The 18,764-nt window shown below is 36.8% G+C and overlaps 1 protein-coding gene across 1 annotated transcript in view; it reads right to left on the bottom strand.

Moving 5' to 3' along the window:
* Positions 1-323: 323 nt before the first annotated feature.
* Positions 324-18,764, bottom strand: part of ATP8A1 (ATPase phospholipid transporting 8A1) — a 110,840-nt gene continuing 92,399 nt past the window's right edge. The window contains 4 exon segments of the mRNA XM_075752232.1: positions 324-1,617; positions 1,961-2,052; positions 8,197-8,289; positions 8,686-8,774. Of these exon segments, the coding sequence (XP_075608347.1) occupies positions 1,520-1,617; positions 1,961-2,052; positions 8,197-8,289; positions 8,686-8,774 (372 nt within the window). The 3' untranslated portion in view covers positions 324-1,519.

The raw sequence follows: 18,764 nt of genomic DNA, 5'->3' as shown, positions 1-18,764 counted from the left end.
TTAACAGATCAGTGGGGATGTCATTGTTCTGCTTTTCCATCTAGTTGATCTCCATTCACAGAAAAAAAAGATCATTTCTATGTAATGCACAGAAATGTAATTAAAACCTGCTACTATAGACAAATGTATTTTAAATGTAACTATGGTGGCTTTTAAACTCAGAACTAAACATGGACTAAAAAGCTACAAGATTTAACTAAAGTCCAAAGTTAAAGTGGCTTTTCTTAGTTTGAAACATGATGGCTGTTGGATGGTAAGCTGAGAAATACCAAGTATAACCACTTAAAAAAGTTATCACAATGTTCTCATTTAACACCTCCCTCTTTTTTTTTTTTTTCATAAACCAGGCATGTACCTTTTTCTGCAGTTGCTTCCTCTCCATTTTTCATTAAAGGTGGGAGTATATAGGTATTCTGCACGATGAGTAAGTTGTAAAGAGGCTGCTGCATTGTGTTTCACACCTTTATAGGAAGTGGCTTTAGTGCAAATAAAACAGTACATACCACAGACTAGCGAAGGGCATGCTTTGCTCTCTATTTCAATGTATGCATTTCAAATAATTTTAGTATAAAAATGTTGAAAATTTAATTAATTTTTAAAAAGAAGTAAAAACAAACTTTCTTTTGAACCTACAGCATAAGCAGATACAACTAAGCATCGCAAAGATGATAAAATTTGCTAAAGGGAAGTAAGGCAGAGCAATTTTTAAAAATTGAACAAACTAATACGTGTACTCAATTTTTACAAGGTGGCAGCCACTTTCAACATTTGCAATACTAAAACAAAATAAGGGAAAAGCTTGTATAAGGCCAAAGGTGCAAAGACTTGCAGTTTTGAAAGCAAATGCCGGAAAGGCCACTCAAATTAGACTCACTGTACTGTAAATCGTTCTCTTCAAGTACGGAGACTCAAGCATGCAATTCTCAGATCAGGACTGGAGTTAATTTCCTTTCAAATTATTTCTAACAGAAAACATTTATGGAACTTCTTTGGCAAACGTTTTTAGGTTAGCTTGACACAAACATCTATAAACATCTTGACTCAAAATCTTTCCCAAGGTGAATTAACACCATTAAGATACTATTTTTTCAGCACTCATTGAAATCGAAGGCTTGTTATCAACTGTATTTAAATATATTAACACTTAAAAACCTTCACAGATGCTAATGGTCTGTCAATGTAAAGTACGTTTAGTGATCTGACCATTGCCTTCCGAGTATATGACCAGTATTGATTCGACTTCATTGTAAAATAAGCAAGCTGGCAAGATACAAGGTAAATTCCAATCTGTTTACAAAGGCTAAGCAAATACTCGTTAAAAAATTTAGAGATGGTGTGTTACAGTATAATTGCACAGTGCTTATGTCTACTGAATACACAAATCCAAACTTTATGGAACAAGACTGTCATAGATCTTTAAATCTCTGATAACTGGGCCATGGTTGCAGCTCCCAGCAAAGATCTAGTAGTCTGTCTCACAAAAGTAACTAGTAAGGCCTAAATCTCGAGCTGTGTTCCTTCACCATTCCTCAGGCCTTTGTTTTGTGGTATCGTAAGCTCTTATTACTTCGGACTGGGAAACTATTCCATTTTCATCTTGAGAGAAGGCATAGCCATCTGCAGATATAAAACAAAATAGAAACCAATTACGTTTTCATCAGATTTTTTTGTTAAAGCTTTAATAACAACAACTTAAGAAAGGTCAATAGAGGGGAATAAATGTCTTTTCAGCAATTAGTAGGTAGAAAACCGTGCCGTTTCTTACATAATTTGGCAATTATAAAATAGCAGAAAGAACTCTGTGCAGTGTCTTAGGAATGTAGAGAAACCTACCAACAGGCAAAGAACATGGTCTACTGCGTTTAGGATACTGCATCTTTACTATAAACCAATGCAGTGAAAGGTAGAATTTGAATTCTACATTATTAATGGATATTAATTTTTGTCAGTGAACACTTACGAAGCAAGTTTTGCTGCAGAGAGTCAGAGCGATACAAGTTCACATGGTTCTTCTTAAAAACATTCTTCAGTAGTTGGGCTCTTTCAGTTAAGCTAGAAAGAAAGTGGACGTGTGTGAAAAATATTTACTTACTAATTACAGTATCCCTTTATCTTTGAGTCTGTTAAATGGGAATTAATTATTAAATAAAAAAGTGCCCATTCTCCTTTTTCTTTTTTAATTGTGCCTGAATTAATTACTAAGAAGATGATTAAAAGCGTGTGCAAGGGCAGACTATGAAGTCCAGATACCTGGTAATGTTTTTACTTGCCACAGTACAGGCAAAACATCTGTTTGGAGCACTGTTGTGCACTGACAATACAAATACATGAATAACATTGTGAACATTTGAGCATTGACGATTGCCACTCCTTTAGAAACATACGATGTAAAGGGAAGGCACTGGCTTCCTTGATGTAGCATGGCCTGATTAGGGCCAGGCTGAATTACAATCTTTCCTCTTCTTTCTTACATAAGAAAGTGCTGTTAGCCTCTACTGACACAGTACCCCAAAGGGATGGGAAAAGAAGATGGAGGGAAAGACACATCCGTGGCCATCACCTGTGTGTTCAAAAACATACTGCTTCCATGAAAACTATTCTAGCAAGGTGTGTTCCCCATGAAACTCTAGATGGTGTTTTTCTGGAGATCAGACCCAATAATAGACTAATTTTACTACTGCAGGTTGGTCACTTTAGCCCATCTCCTTGCTTCTCAGCAGTACTGAGTCTGCTGTGTTATGTGTTTATCGTGCTTTAATGTGATCCAAGTGACTCTCCATTCCAGTCCAACTAGAAAACAGGAGTATAAAACAGTTTTGCTAGATTATCAAAATTGTCTCTTGTGTAAGCACATAGGAAGTGTAACAAATTTCACATACCTTTGTTGCTGAGTTTATATCAGTCAAATGACTTTTTAATATTATTGTCAATTAGCTCAACAGACTTACTTTCTCAGGCTACTGACCAGACTAAGCGGTGTAAGGAATGGAATTAGATTGCTTCCCTTTCTAGATCAGCATTCAAACCATTACATTAGAAATGTTTGTTCTTTCTTCAGTGAGTATAGACTTCTTATATATGAAGTTGAACCGTTGTCTTAAACCGGAGAGACTAACAGTCTATCTCCCCTTTCTGTTCCCTTCCAGTCTGGCAGTTAAAGCATATACCAGGATGTAAGAGCTTGGCTCTTCTAAGTTGGAAGAGAGAAATAAACCTATTATTCCCACACCCACAGAGGAATGCTAACTGCAAAATATACAGGGTAAGGGGACAGGCAGGGGAAACTGCTTCTGTGGCCATGTTTTGAAAGAAAAGACAGAATGAGAGTTCCTTGGAGAAAAGGAATTCAGTACCAGTTCCAGAAAAACAGTTGGCATCTGCTGACTGAACCAGAATGGAGAGGTAGGAGCACTGAGACACATCTTACTCTCAGTGTTTTCATAAGCTAGTTCTTTGGAGACTTGTTTGTTGGAAATAATTTTTTTTCATCCTAATTGCTCCTCTAGACTGCGTAGGAGCCTTGATTTTTAGTTCAGAGTGACAAACTGTTAAAGTGACAAGATCAATAAAAAATTAGGGACTCAGGTTTGAACTACAAGGATACATGGAGTGAATAAATAAGTGTCTTCATGTAAGATGGGAGGTCAAAGAGGTGGAAGACCATGTGAATACTTAGCTGGTTATCAGCTGTATGTCCTTTGCAAAGTATCTGCAAAACCCTTCTTAATGTGAATTGAAATCAGCAAATTTCTATGAAATTTGACAGGTATTATTTTCTAATTAAAAACCTATTTTATTAAAAATATAGCACATCTATTGCAGCATTTTTGGTACCATCACTATTCTTTGCTTGTGTTCCAGAATTAAATGTTCAGAGTTCTTAAATGCTAAGCACTGAAAATACTGCCTTAAGTTTTACATGAACATAAGCATTCACATTTCTTAGTTTATGCGTAATGAATTTTCCACTGCACAGATCTGACTGTTGATACAGAAAATACAAATAAAGTAGGAAATATATTTGGGAAAAGAAAAGTGCTTCCAGCTATTCAGGTATTAAATTTCTATACTTGAAGAAACACTGCAGGCTCTTTATTATGAATCACTCTGTTGCCATTCAAAAGCATATTTAAAAATCTACACATGAAATCAAGAAAACATGGTGTCATAATTAACCAATGATAAATCATAGTAACTAAATGCCTATGCTCATTATGAGTACCAATATGGACAAGCAGAATATTAACTATTATTGAACGTGAAATGTATACGTTCACAGGCAATTAATCTCATTTACAGAAAAAAAAAATTACTACTTCATATATTTCTAACCAACCACTTAACTGGTCTAAAATAATTTCCAAGTGAACTGAATGAAAAACAATGATTATATGAAGCAGCGTTTGCAGCGTATACCTCTAAAGACATTTCTGCAAGTTTAGGCGGCTATTGATGTTATTGTTAGTCTCTGCAGTCTTCAACCCAGTATAAATATTTTTGTAGTAAGTATTAATACTGTTGTTTCTGCTTAAGCTTTATATACAAGGTATCAGAAAAACTGGTTTTGAACAATAGTTTATATACAAAAAGTATCCTTTTACCTTAGTAATTTCAATTTTAAGTACAAATGGCTTTGGGGCATTTCAATTACAAAGGCTCTATGATAGAAATCATACTTTTTGTGGCACAAATTTTTTAATCCACTGAAGCTGCTCTATTATTTATGCTATCAAGGCACCCTCAAGTCAATAGTATTCCAACATGAAAGTTTACTTTCTGTTGGAAAAGTGACCTTGCAAAATTTGCACCTTCTTGCTCAAGATATATTCTTACTTAACTGACAAATATATGTGATAAAACCAATTTCAATGTGTTGCCTACAGGAGAACAGAATAAAGTATTTTTGGACGGTTTTGGGGAAAAAATCTGATTACACATCCTTACACACACTGAAACAGCAAGATGTGATAGGAATGCTCTTCCTGAGCCTTCCATGACAACAGTTTAAATCCTTTTCAAATCAGCACTGTAAAAATACAAGGGATCACAGATTTTAAGGCTATGTTAGCATATCCTACTTTTAAAGCATATGCTAGAATACAATAAAGATCTTTGAAGAACATTATTTTAAATTACTTCAGTGTAAATGTAAATTTTTATCCTGATTTTAAGAAAACAGCTGGAATAGCAAATTCAGAATTAAAATAGAAAATTCCCATCCTAAGATTGTTTGATAGGAAAACATCAAAAGGTAAAGCCTTACTATGTTAGTTGCGTGCACTATCAGGTCCACACAGTTCTAAAAATCCGCAAGAAATATATTCTAGCTGAAAAAACAGCCATAAAAATTAACACTAATATACTTCTAAGTAAACATTCAGATACTGCCTGATTACAGCATCTAGCCAGTAGTAGAATCCTGACCTGTTATCTGTGGATGTTGAGTCCTTTATTTTGTGTTGTAGTATTTTTAAGATGGGAATGGACAGAGTGGAAAAGTTGCTGAGTTATTTCACTATTTCCCAGTTACTTATTAATCAAACAGTGATTTATATCTTCTTAGGTTATTTTGGCATTTCATGAAAACAAATCCCTTCTTCTGCTACAACATAAAAAGGTACTTCCAGAGGTACAGACGCTAGAAAAATAGTATTTAGTGCAGAAGAATATGCAGTAAGTTTGTAAAAAATAACTACTTATTCTTGTATGAAAAGCACTAAACTCAAGAGAGTCTCATGTACATATTTAAAACAATTTAACTTACCAATTCCTTACCAATTTAACTACTTACTCTGCATTGTAAGTAGTTAGTCCAGGCTTCTGGAACTTAGGAGACTCAAAAATGTTCACAATAGTTCGATCAAATTTCTGAAGATGAAAGTAAGTCAGTTCATGAGACCATTTCTTTAACAAAGAATACTTTCTCCATAAAGGGTGAAGATTTGGCTCTATTACCTGAATTAAGATCTAGTTTTAAAAAAAATCATGGAGGGAATAAATCCTTAAGAGGTATTAAGATGCATAACTCCCATTGATTTGCATGTTAGGTGGATGCTTGTATACTTCAAAGAATGCAGGTCTAACAATGACTTTGTAGACAAGGAATGGATCTAAGAAAGACATTCTGGCAGGTAACTAAAGCACCTTCATGAAGCCCTCCTAACTACTTAATGGTGGGTACAAAAAGATGTCGTGGTTTAACCCCAGCCAGTAACTAAGCACCACCATGAAACCAGGACAAAGGATAATTATAAAACTAGTGGTGAAAACACTAAGTTCCTCTTACCTAAATAAGAGGGGATTTGGAAGACATTCTGTAGGATGAAGGAAGAGCATACTGCCTAGACAACTGAAGTAAAAGTAGCTGAATTTGGGAATACAAGAGAAGTCTTGGGAATGCAAGTATGGAGCACTAAAAAGGTACATTACTTTACTTTCTTCTACGTCCACAAGATGATCCCCTTTTAGCACTGTCTAGTAGTAATGTCTGCTTTCTTTTCTGTAATTCGTTCTTTTACAACTTTTGCTCTTTGCACAAGAGCACACAGCATACGTTACTTCTGGCTCAAAGCTCAGCACATTGATGTATGAGTTGGTTAATTTGGAAGAAGATCTTGCCCTGAAGCTGCCTGAATGAGCACTGCCACTGGAGAGAGGCATCCGTAACAATCAATTTAGATCACCTTTAAAGGTAAGAGAACTTACTCTTGCAAGCACTAGTTGGGTCTTACAGTGATGAAGTATGCTTGATGCAGGAATCGTCATCAACTAGGAGATTTTGCAGTAGTTCCAGTATGAAGCTGCTGCCACAAAGACAGCATAGAGAGCCTGATGGGAGACACTATACAGGTATGTGCTCCTATGTAGCCCACCACACTAGACTAGGTGTTCCACAGGTGGTGGGAGAAGCTTCCAGACCTCATGGTATTTGTCCCCTGGTATTTGTCTATGGTACCAGGGAAGATGAATTCCACTAGAGACAAAACATTCTTGTGAAAATAATTTCTAGGAAAAGAAAGGAAAAGCAGGAGCAAACACTCACATGAGCTGGAAATGGTGGTCATCACCTTGGTATCCAATGTAATTTGGTCTCAACCTGCTAAATCCTAGTAAGCTGATTCCCACAGAACTGGAGGAGGGATACAGTAAGATTGAAGGAAAAAGGGAACTTAAGCATCTTTAGGAACAAAAGGTGCTTCCTGAAAATTGAACCTACAATGAAAGAAGTGGCTGTTTGTGTTTTTTTCTGGTCTCTTTCCATGCATACCTTGGTAGGAAAAAAGCCTTGGCTAAGCCCTTTGCCATGAAGATAGTAAAAAAACAGCAGTCCAAAGGAGAGAAAGAACAGGAAAATCAAGTGTCAACAGTTTTGGCTTTTTCTAGACTTCACAAAACTCGTGAGAGTGAAGACAAGGAAAGAAAGCTCTAGCTCAGCCAAATGGCACAAATGAATTGGAAGGGGGACAGAGGGGGGCTTTGTCATCTCATATTCCTGTTCATTAAGCACTTGCTATGAGTTCAGCTAAGTATTTTAGTGAGCACACACCTTTACACTGAGTTTACACATAGAAGTTGTCCAATTGTTAAATTTTACCTTCTCCCTTTTAAAATTACCTGCCAGACCCACGAAGGAGGATGTAACAAGGGAATTCTTGTGGAGTCTTAAGTTTAACTTATATGAGGTAAGAAATAATTTTGTCAAATTTGTTTGCTCTGCACTGGCATTAGATAGAAAGCCGGCTTGTTCTATTCAATTTCAGCAAATCCTAGACAGATTTTGCTGTTTTCCCCTATGCTATCAAGCAGGTTTTAAAAATTTATTTTATTTTTTTATTGTGCTTAGGCCCAGTTTATAACTGTATTAGTGAATGCTGCAGGTTTAAACTCATTTTGTATTAAGCGTTAACACAGTCAAAAGTGACAGAATTAAAATCGTACCTCAGATTTGTTTTATACATAATAACTAGAAACACAACAGTCAGCTACAAAGAAACACATCAGTTTAAGCCTTTGGTAAAACCTACATCTAAGCATATGAAAAAACATATGAGCTCAGTAGACCTGAAACCTCTTTACAGATGCCTTTTGTTTGCATGGATTTTGAAAAATAATCTTTTGTCTTTGATAAATATATAAGGCTGAAAATATTTAGCTTTTTTTTTTTTAAAGACAATGATCGACAGATTTTTACAGTACCTCTTGCCATGCACAACTGCCCCAGGATCCTCAGACTTTGCTTCCAACTCCTGAACTTCATCTACCAGTGTCTTAAAAGTAGCTCTCTTCACTCTGTAAGTAATGCAAAATACTGCCAGATTTACTCTTCTTGAAGTTAAAGAATTGATTGTTTTAACACTTATATAAACATTCAATTTACAAATCCATTTTTGCAGATGACTTAAAATCAAGCTTTTCAAGAAGAAATATTATAAAGCAAGTCTAAATAATATATTTTATCAGCTGTTCTTGCAAGTTAGAAACAACAAATATTTATAAAAAATGCATGGCAATTACATTTTAAACACTAATAACACCTGTAAAAGTTTGTCAAAAACAAACAAGGTAAAAAATAATTTTAGATAATCATCAGAGCTGATCTTCATTTGCTTTTCTTATATTAGCAATTAGAACACACATTTAAGTGTCAGTACTTTCTCCCGTAAACCTCGGCATTTCTGTACTCACACTTTGTATACTACATCAAAAAGTAAAGCTGTCATAGGAATACATAGAAGTCCCATCCAAAACACTCCAGAGCTGAACATCATAGCTGCCTGGAGAAAAAAACCCACAAAATGTGATGACATTATGACAAGAACTAGGAAAAAAACCCTTAGAAATATCAATTACTTGGTTGAGGGTATCAAAAGCAAATTTAAATGAAACATTCTAGACTCTCTAATGTGAAATAAAACTTTAACTCCTTTCTAAAATCCCCTGAGTCGCTAGCGATCCAGTAGCTAGTAAGCACTAATTCATGTTAAGAAGCTGGTAGAAAGATCACACTGTTTAGCTCTTAGAGAGAGGGGGAATCTACCCCTCTGTAACCCTGCTCTACACCACTGTGCTGACTGTAAACATTTCCATTAACATCAGATTTATTGAAAATCCATCCCCTCACCTGCACAATCTTTGTCAATACATTAGAAGCACAATTTCTTTGCAATCAACCCTAACAGGATAGAATGGTTCCTGACCCTTGATATGGATACTAGACACTGTTACAATCATTTCGCAATATAACTTGGATCAAAGTTATCTCCAACAGAACTCACTGTACCACAGTTGAACAGACTCCTGTTCAACAAACTGCTTAAAAATGAGAACTAAGAAAACCAACTAATTACATAATTATGGAAGTATGCAACTTAGTGTTAAACGAAGACATAACACATTAACACATGGTGAAATATTTGCAAACCCGATCATTGCTTTTAGCTGTGTGTGCTTTTTTTATACACTGCTTTATATCAACACATAGGAATTTCATTTGTTCATAACTTAACTTGGCCTGTAAACATACTAAAAACTAAAACAGACTATAAAGTCAAAACAAACATCATAATGTATGGACATTAAAGGAAAAAAGCCCCCCACAACCCACCTTTAATCTACCCTTGTAATTCATGCCCAAGTATATACATCAATAATATTATAGATGCAAAGGAGTATGATAAATACTTAATGAAGCATATTACTGAAATATGGTTTTGCAGTCAGTATTAAAAATACCTCTGTAATGTAATTAGATTGCGCAGAGAGTGAAAGAAACATTGCTACACAACGATACCCTTTCAAATCCTTTGCTTCATTACTTGGAGACTAATTCCTTTCAAAGGTTAAACTCAGTACATAACTAAAATAATCAAGCTGAAATTTTACTAATATTAATTAGCAGACAAGTGCAGGTAGCTTGCAGTAGCTAAAGTCTAATTTCTTAATGCATATACATAAACAATTTAGAATTATACTTGATATGTTCATGTGTAAAAATAAAAGTGAATTATTTTCAGAAACAAAATATCTCATTCTCATATAGATAAAAAGTTCTATTTACCTTGCTTTCGTATCCAAATTCCTACAGACACTGATTCTTTGGAAAGCATTAGAATGTATTTGAACTGAAAATTTGGTCAACTTTCCACAGCTATGTTAAAAGGACACAGATATTGCCCTGAGATTCTAGTAATTATTTCTGCCAACAGCTGTCAGAAAAGGTGTAAACACTGAGCAGTGCCAGGTTCAAAATAAAACAATTCACATTTTCAACGTAGAAAAAAAAAAAAGTATCAGGAAGCCGAGAAAATGTATTAGCACAGTCACTTTATAAGCAAAACATGACTTTTGACATACTTGATGAAATACTCATTTCCTAAACCACCAGCTAATAGGAAATGTCATCACAACTACATTTTGCAAGACTTTTTATAATTAAGTAGCAATTAGAGAGACAAAGTTTCCTAAAAACCAAGAAAAAGCATAAAAAATACAACTTGAAGTAATTACGACTCTTACTTCCTATTGTTAACAACATTTTTTAATTTATAAGACCATAGCAAAGAGCTGTGCTCGCGTTAGCCACCCTGTATTAAATGTTTGCTGGTGAAACAGCAAAAGTGATAATGTAGGTCTTAGGATGTTAATTCTGACCATTGTAATGCTAACTATGAATGAAGGAACAACTGGCGCCTACTATTCAGTCCATCCAGCCTTTGGCTTTACAAATGAACAACATGAATTGAGGAAAAAAAAAAAAGTTTTTCTGCGTCATATTTGAAAGCCTGTCAGATTTTTTTTTTTTTCTTTTACAGAGTTAATCCAAACCTAAAAGATTTAAAGCCGACATTCGCATTAAAGACAGAGGGCCTCTTTGTATTTTTTGGACGAAGAGGGAAAAAAATAAAATCCCACAGAGGTATTTCCTTCCTTTCTGTACAAGAAAGCTCCCCCCCTCACTCTGTAGAAAACATTTTTGTCTCTAACTTTTCACATCTCTCTACACATAGGCAGGTCATCTGGGAAATGGCAAACCAATCCTTTTCAGACAATGGCACTAACAGGAGCAGCCTGTTCTGGGGACGGACTCTGGCTGCCTCTGTTCGTGGTTTACAAATTGTTCCTAATGTGAGAGATTTGTGGTCTATGCCAAGTTTTCCCCCTTTAGGCCTTGTGAAACCAAATGGAATCTGCCACAAAAGTGGCTCCCAGGGGAATTCAGAAGTAATCCAAAATGAGAGCTGGGAAGCCCAGTTTATTGTAGGACTTACAAATCCTGCAGGGAGGATAAATAATTTGTCGTCTGTGGAGCTCATGCTCAATATTAGCACTTTCTGAAGTGAATTCACATTGCTTATTAAGTGCATTGTACAGATTTTTATATAAGTTCTTATTTATTTTTAAAGAAAGAAAATGCTGAGAATTGCTCCCTTTCAGGGCTTAGTGGCAGATCAGAAATCCTGGCTGCAAAACATTTTAAATGCACTAATGAAGATGTACTGTTAGGAAATTACATGCCAAAATGAAGAGAATATTCTTTTTTTTCTTCATTATGAAATGTTCTACTGAAACAGCTAGCTCAGATTTTAAAAAGTCTTCTGAAAGTAAAGAGAAAAGTAAAAAAAAACCCAGCAAAATTCTTGCTATGGAAAAGCTTATGAAACTATTTTTAGTTTATCTATTTCACGTATCATCGAGGTATGTCTCCTCTCCACATAAAGCACAGAACTATTAAAATAACACCTCCTCAATACCATCAAACCAGCTGCAGTTTTTCCTCTCAACAACCTACAGAGACTGCTTCATTGGTTTTAGTTATCTGCATGTGTTTGCCTTCATACACGCCAAAGTACTTACTGTTGCAATATTAACACAGACTTGCATTTAACTCACTGTGCAATGAGGTTCCAACAAGCGAGTTCTTGTAATGCCTCTAGTCCTTCTTTGCTATTTAGAGTTTAAAACGCATCTCATAGGTCCTACTAATTAAGAACTAAGTAGGAACTCTGCTTATTAGGTATATTAAAGAAGGAGTCCCTCCATTTTCTGCAAATACATTCAAAAGAAAACAAAGCCTTACTGGTATGCAACCCACAGTAAGAGGTGCTGAAGCAGAGGGAGTACCAGGCAGTCAGGAAGCAGGTAACTGTGGGCATCTGCAGGCAGAATCTGTAAGTTCTTACTTGAACAAATCTCCTATGAGATGAGGAAAATGAGTAAGGATAGACTAAGTAACATCTTCGCTTTTCCCTAGCTTCTCTCATTTTCCTCTGCTAAGGATACTACTACTCCATTGCAAGATCCCCGATTTCCTCCACTGCAGGTGGGTATGAAGGGCGGAATGCCTCCAACAGAGGCATGATCAAGATTCTGGTCTGAATTATATAAAAGCAAATAATAAATATTATAAATAATAAAAATTTATGTACCAAAGCTCACGAACACAGACACGTACTATAAATAAAGTTTCATGAAGTACCTCTGTGGTGACACAGAGAATATAAACATTCATGAAGCCAGGCAGAGTAATACAGACAATTAACTGGTCTCCTCCTACAGATGTGTCCTCTTGTTTTGATGAATATTTTAATATTATAAACATTCACTGGAACACACATCTTACTTTTTCCTAGAAAAAAAGAAAGCCATTACCCTGAAAATTGCAAAGCACAGAGAAACTTAAATCTGGCTTTTGGGCAACATTCATTTTGGGCGAATGTTCTAGTGTTTAACTGGTGGATAAATGGGAATTTAAAAAAAACACAGGTGATAAGGGTCTAACTGTGGGAGATAGTTCAGGTTTGTGAATCACTAGATTAGCACTTATCTCTAACTACAGTAAGACATTTCAGCCCAGAAAGTGATGAAATGCAAGACTGCACCTTATTACATGTTTTTGTGAGTAGCTTAGAGTGGTTGCTCATTTTCATTTTGTGAATTAAGTTCATAGGCATTTAATTCCTTCCTTGCATTTTATGAAAGCCTAGGTTACCTCAGTAGGTATCTGACATTTGGAAAAAAACTCCAAACAAACCAGCAGTAAATCATGGTGCCAGGAATAGCTCTTATGAAATTATCAGTTGCTGCGCCGTTGACTTGAGACAGAAACAGTGATGGAAATGCTTTTAAAGATAAAAAGCAAGAAAAAAGTAAAGAAAAAAGGCTTAATAATAAATACGAATACCTGGAAATTTCCTCAAAAAGCTAGAGAGGAGAATGACACACAAAAAAAGCTTCCCCAAGAATTAGGAAGAGAAGTGGGTTCTTCTAGTAAAAGTTTGGCTACACAAGGTTGCGCTACGGCTTGAACTAACTGAAAAAACCCCAAACCAACAAACTTTTAGAAAATTAGAGAGAATTAGCCACCTGGATGTGAAATTAGACAAGCTAGAAAACATTGGCAAGGTGAGATTTATTACATTACTTTTAATTGTGCTTGTAATCAGAGAACATTAGTTATTCTGCAATAAAAGGCTAGACTGTCCTCTTTCGCCTCAGAGTAAAAGATTCACAGGGAAACCTATCTGAGCTGATTCAAAGATGACACAAGAAATAGCATCTGGGAAAGGAGATGTAAAGCCATGACGAGCGGATGAGTTCTGGTGGTTCTACAGAGTTTGTTACCAGGATAGGGGCTGTCTGCACTCTAGCAGGTGTAACAGGAAGGAGTACAGGAAACACCAAGTTTCACTAGAGTTTGGAAGGAACTGATGTAATTCCTCACTATTGCGCATCAGGAGAGAAAGCTGTTGTGGAGAAAGATGGCAGCTGAGTATCGTTAATCTTTAAAGTGGTGTTGTATGCATAACTGCAACAGGAATGCATACTGAATTTGATTCATAGTATTTTAAACAGAAAAAAACCCATAAATTTTGTTCATAAAGGAGATTGGCAATAATATGCTGAGGGAAAGAATTCAGTTCAATGCTGATACCAGGAAAAGACTAACCAATAAAAAGGAAGAATATTCGAACGGTAATACTACCAAGACAGACTATCATAAGCACAAAAGGTAAATTTGATAGTTCAGAGATCAGCTCTGCTGTTTCTCTTTGCACCTCTGCAGTTAAGGAACAAGCATGTAACTATTGAATATGGAATAGGATCTTTGAAGTATACCCGGGAATAGCAGACTCTGCCTAACAAATATCTAGTACTAGACTAAGTACAATTAAACCGTAAAGATCTGAGGACTCAAAATGGAAACAACCTAATGGGAATTAAAAGGGAAAAGAAAAAACCCTTTATGAATATATTCTGGATTCCTGAAGTGAAACACTAAAAGCAAACTTTCTATTTAAAAAACTGAATAAGCTAAAATATGTTAGTATCAGAACTGTAACATAATCAGGTGAGGATAGATGACTAAAATGGATATGTGTTATGGAATGAATTCTGATTCACTTAAAAAAATCTTCAACAAATCATGGAGTTATTTTATGAAGTAGTAATATTCTCCACAACTGTACATTGAAATATTTTATTTCTCTAAACGAGAGGTTAACATAGGTATAGAGAGGAAGACAGATACAGATTACCAGTTATTGTTTTGTAATGGCTCACAGGTCTGTAAAAGACAAGCTGGGAAAAAAATTGGAGGAGGATGAAAAGGTGCTAAAAATGTGGGAAAACACCTATAGGGGTCTTTTGCTGAGAACAGGCTTGAAAAAGTTTTGGACTATGAAGGAAGCCCTTAGCTTTTGTTGTTTAATTATTTGAAAGTTCTTAAAAAAAACTATATTTCAAACAAGCAATAGTCCCTTGCCGAAAATTTACTACAGCAGTTACTCCCCCCAAAACAAAGACCTAGAATTTTGGATAATATTTTAATCCAGATTGGTAACAAGCAGCAAAGCCGGGGTGGGGTGGGGGGGTGGTGTGTGTGGGGGTGTGTGTGTGTGTGTGTCTGTGAAGTACTGGCTAACTCAGCTTAACTACCCCAGATACTAGTCACTGAAGAATGGCTATTTTCCATGAGTTTTGTGCTAATGAAGTGAGAATTGGGAGACTGCGGTATTTGTTTACCATATAGGGCTTAAGGCAATTTTAAGAAATATAGATTGTCAACTGAGTTATCTATCTGACAGGCTCCCTTAAAAGCATGGCACAGTACTTCTCTTGTTTCATTGAAAAACTTAAAGAGAATCATTACTTTTCAAATTTTATGGGTATTATTTATATCTCCCTCTGCTAATATTGAGGAAAAGTACCATAGCAATTTTCTTAAATATGCAACCATTTAAATGTATTTATTATGCTGTATTCTGCAAAAGTTATCAAAATAACGCTCATCTATTTTTAAAAATGCAAGAGACAAGTATCCATTAACAGCACCTTTTACAGGTGGAGGGACAACACAGCCGGGCATAAGCCATAAGATCCTCACAGAGAAGCTGTCGATGTAAGGGCTGGATGAACAGTGAGGTAGACTGAAAACTGTCTGAAGGGCTGGGTCCAGAGGGTGGTGATCAGTGGCACAGTCTAGCTGGAGGACAGTAACTAACAGCATGGCCCAGGGGTCAATACTGCGGTCCAGTCCTGTTTAACATCTTCATTAAAGATTTGGATGATGAGGTAGAGTGTACCCTCAGGAAGCCTGCTAACGACACAAAACTGGGAGAAGTGGCAGATGCACCAGGGGTTGTGTTGCCGTCCAGAGAGACCTCAACAGGCTGCAGAAATGGGCTGAGAGGAACCTCATGCACTCAAGCAAGAAGTGCTAAGTCCTGCACCTGGGGAAGAACAACCCCCTGCAACGATATATGCTGGGGGCCACCCAGCTGGGAAGCAGCTCTGCAGAAAAGGACTTGGGGGTCCTGGTGAGCAACAGGTTGAAGATGAACCAGCAATGTGCCCTTATGGCAAAGGTGAATGGTATCTTCAGCTTCATTAGACAAAGTATTGGCAGCAGAGATTGAGGGACATCCCCTCTACTCAGCACTGATGAGGTCACACCTGGAGAAGGGTCCACTTTGGGACTCCCCAGTACAAGAGACATGAACATACTGGAGTGTCCAACAAAAGGCCATGAAAATGAAGTGCATGGAGCATCTCCTACAAGAACAAAGGCTGGCAGAGTTGGGACTATCTAGCCCAGAGAAAGCTTGGGGTGTGTGTGTGGGGATCTTATCAATGGAGATAGATTCCTGAAAGGAGGGTGTAAAGATGACGAAGCTAGGCTATTTCCAGTGGTGCCCTGTGACAGGACAAGAGCCAATGAGCACAAAGTGAAACACAGGAGGCTCCATCTGAACATCAGGAAATACTTATTACTGTGAGAGTGACTGAACACTGACACAAGTTGTCCAGAGAGGCTGTGGAGTCTCCATCCCTGGCAATATTCAAAAGCCATCTGGACGTAGTCCTGGGCAGCTTTCTCTAGGTGTCGGCGGGGTTGGATCTCTGGAGGTTCATTCCAACCTCAACCATTCTATGATTGTATACTAGCCTGAATACTGACTTTGCTTTCTATTAGATTAAAACAAGTTCCCCCTTTCAGATCAGACTTTAGACAAACATTTCCCCAGAGAAAACCTGTTCATCAGAGATTGAAGTATCTGGACAGCTACATTTTAATTTTTTTTTTTTTTTTAATTTTAAGAAAAAAAATCAGTAAGGGGATGAAAGGATGTATATCTAGTATTTTAACAAGCACGATTCCATATAAGCAGGTTATGTGCAATAATACAGAAGGAAGCAATATTAAAGAAACTAATACTGTTAATATAGTATATTCTAATACATCTTTCCTTCATGGTGCAGCTAAATCATCAAACAAGGAATATTATTGTTTTTCACAAAGATTCTGAAAACCTCAATCAAATGATGTAAAATTCTGTAAAATACAGCTTGTTCCTTAACTTCAATTTCCGTCAGTAGTTTTATAGATCCCCTGGGTCAGACAGAGCAGAAACAGATGGTGCTCTGGAGAACTTTACAGTGCATTATCTACAGTACCACAATAAATTCAAAAGTTCTGCAGATACTGAACTTTTGCTTTTAATCTTAATGTCATACTTCTTATTCCGCTAAGTGTTACTATTTTAAGCTAACTTATTAATCAGGTAGGTATATGAAAAAAGGCCTAACAACTCAGAGCACACAACAGTAACAAACCAAAAGAGTCAGGACTTGTACTAGCATGAAATATACAATAGGTGGGTTTATTTTTCCCTCCTCCCCAGTTTGGTTTTCAATTCCAATCACAACCATATCTATTCAAGAAAGAGATAACCATACCAGCTTAGAGCTGTATCTATTTTATAATTTTAAAAATCAATCAGCTTTTTTTTACGTGGCATTAAAAAGAAAAGTAACTTTTTGAATTGCAAGGATGGAAGCATTAGAGGAAAGGTTTGAGTAGCTTTGTAGTCTATTCACACATGAATGGTAGCTACTTTTATTAGGGTGAGGTAAGTTACAGAAACTTCATTTATTAATGCAATTATTGCAAGAGAACTGCAAAGATGATATAAAAATATATTTAACCACATCGTCATTTATTTCTTTCAAGTGGGTATAATACACAATATGACAAAATATGGACAACAGGAAATGCCTCCTGGTAATTCACTGGATCACACATTAAAAATGCATTTTGTTCAGCATCACAGAACAGTTTTCTGTGTATTGGGGAATCTCAAAGAAAAAAAAAATATATCTACAAAGCAAATACCTCATCAAATATGAAGAGACTTGGCATTTACTTTTAGATATTTAAACCACATATAGTTTGCATAAACTGAAAAAATACTGTAATTTGTTTAAAAAAATATTGAAAGTATACTTCACTTACTCTGTTAATGTTATGCATAAAAGAAAAGTATCAACTTCAGTTATATCAATTCGTAGAGATAGAGATCCAAGGAGTTGATTTACTCAGGTCTGCAGTGAAAACATTCTTCTAGTCTGTAATGGCACCTTTTTTTGAAATTAAATGGAGCTTGTTTCATGTAATGGGTCAAAACAGCTGTCCTGTGGTATGACCCACTTCTCCATAGCAGTATTCAGTATAAACAACAAATGCCTACAAAGAAGTATGGTGGTGTTTGGTTGGTTGGTTGGTTTTTTTCCTTTCTTATGCATCTATACTTAAAACCACAATCGTAACAGGTAAAATATTAAGAACATAACTGTCGTGGTTTAGGCCCAGCCGGCAGCTGAGCGCCACGCGGCCGCTCACTCACTCCTTCCCCAGAATGGTGGGGAGGAGAAGTTAACAAAAGGCTCGGGTCGAGATAAGGACAGGGAGAGCTAATTATCATCACGAGCAAAACAAACTGAACTTAGAAAGAGGGATTCATCTAATTTATTACTAAACAGAACAGAGCAAAAAAAAAACCAAAAACCAAGTAACATCAAGCCTTAAAACACCTCCCCCACCCCTCCCCCCTTCCCGGGCTCAACTTCACTCCCGGCTTCAACCTCCTCCCCCCCCTCAGTGGCGGGGGGGGGGGAAGGGAATGGGGGGAGGGGGATGGGGGTTGCGGTCAGTGCAGCGCACGTTGTTTCTGCCGCTTCGTTGTCCTCGGGGGGAGGACTCCTCTCATCCTTCCCCTGCTCCAAAATGGAGTCTCTCCCACGGGCTACAGTCCTTCCCGAACTGCTCCGGCGTGGTCTCTTCCATGGGGTGCAGACCTTTAGGAGAAAACTGTTCCAGCGTGGGTCTCCCACGGGGTCACAAGTCCTGCCACCAAAACCTGCCCTGGCGTGGGCTCCCCTCTTCACGGGTCTACCGGTCCGGCCAGGGACTTGCTTCAGCCCAGGCT

Source organism: Balearica regulorum, chromosome 4, assembly GCF_011004875.1.
Source record: "Balearica regulorum gibbericeps isolate bBalReg1 chromosome 4, bBalReg1.pri, whole genome shotgun sequence".
NCBI classification, from domain to species: Eukaryota; Metazoa; Chordata; class Aves; order Gruiformes; family Gruidae; genus Balearica; species Balearica regulorum.
The sequence above is the reverse complement of the archived record's forward strand: the minus strand, read 5'-3'. Positions and strand labels throughout refer to the sequence as shown.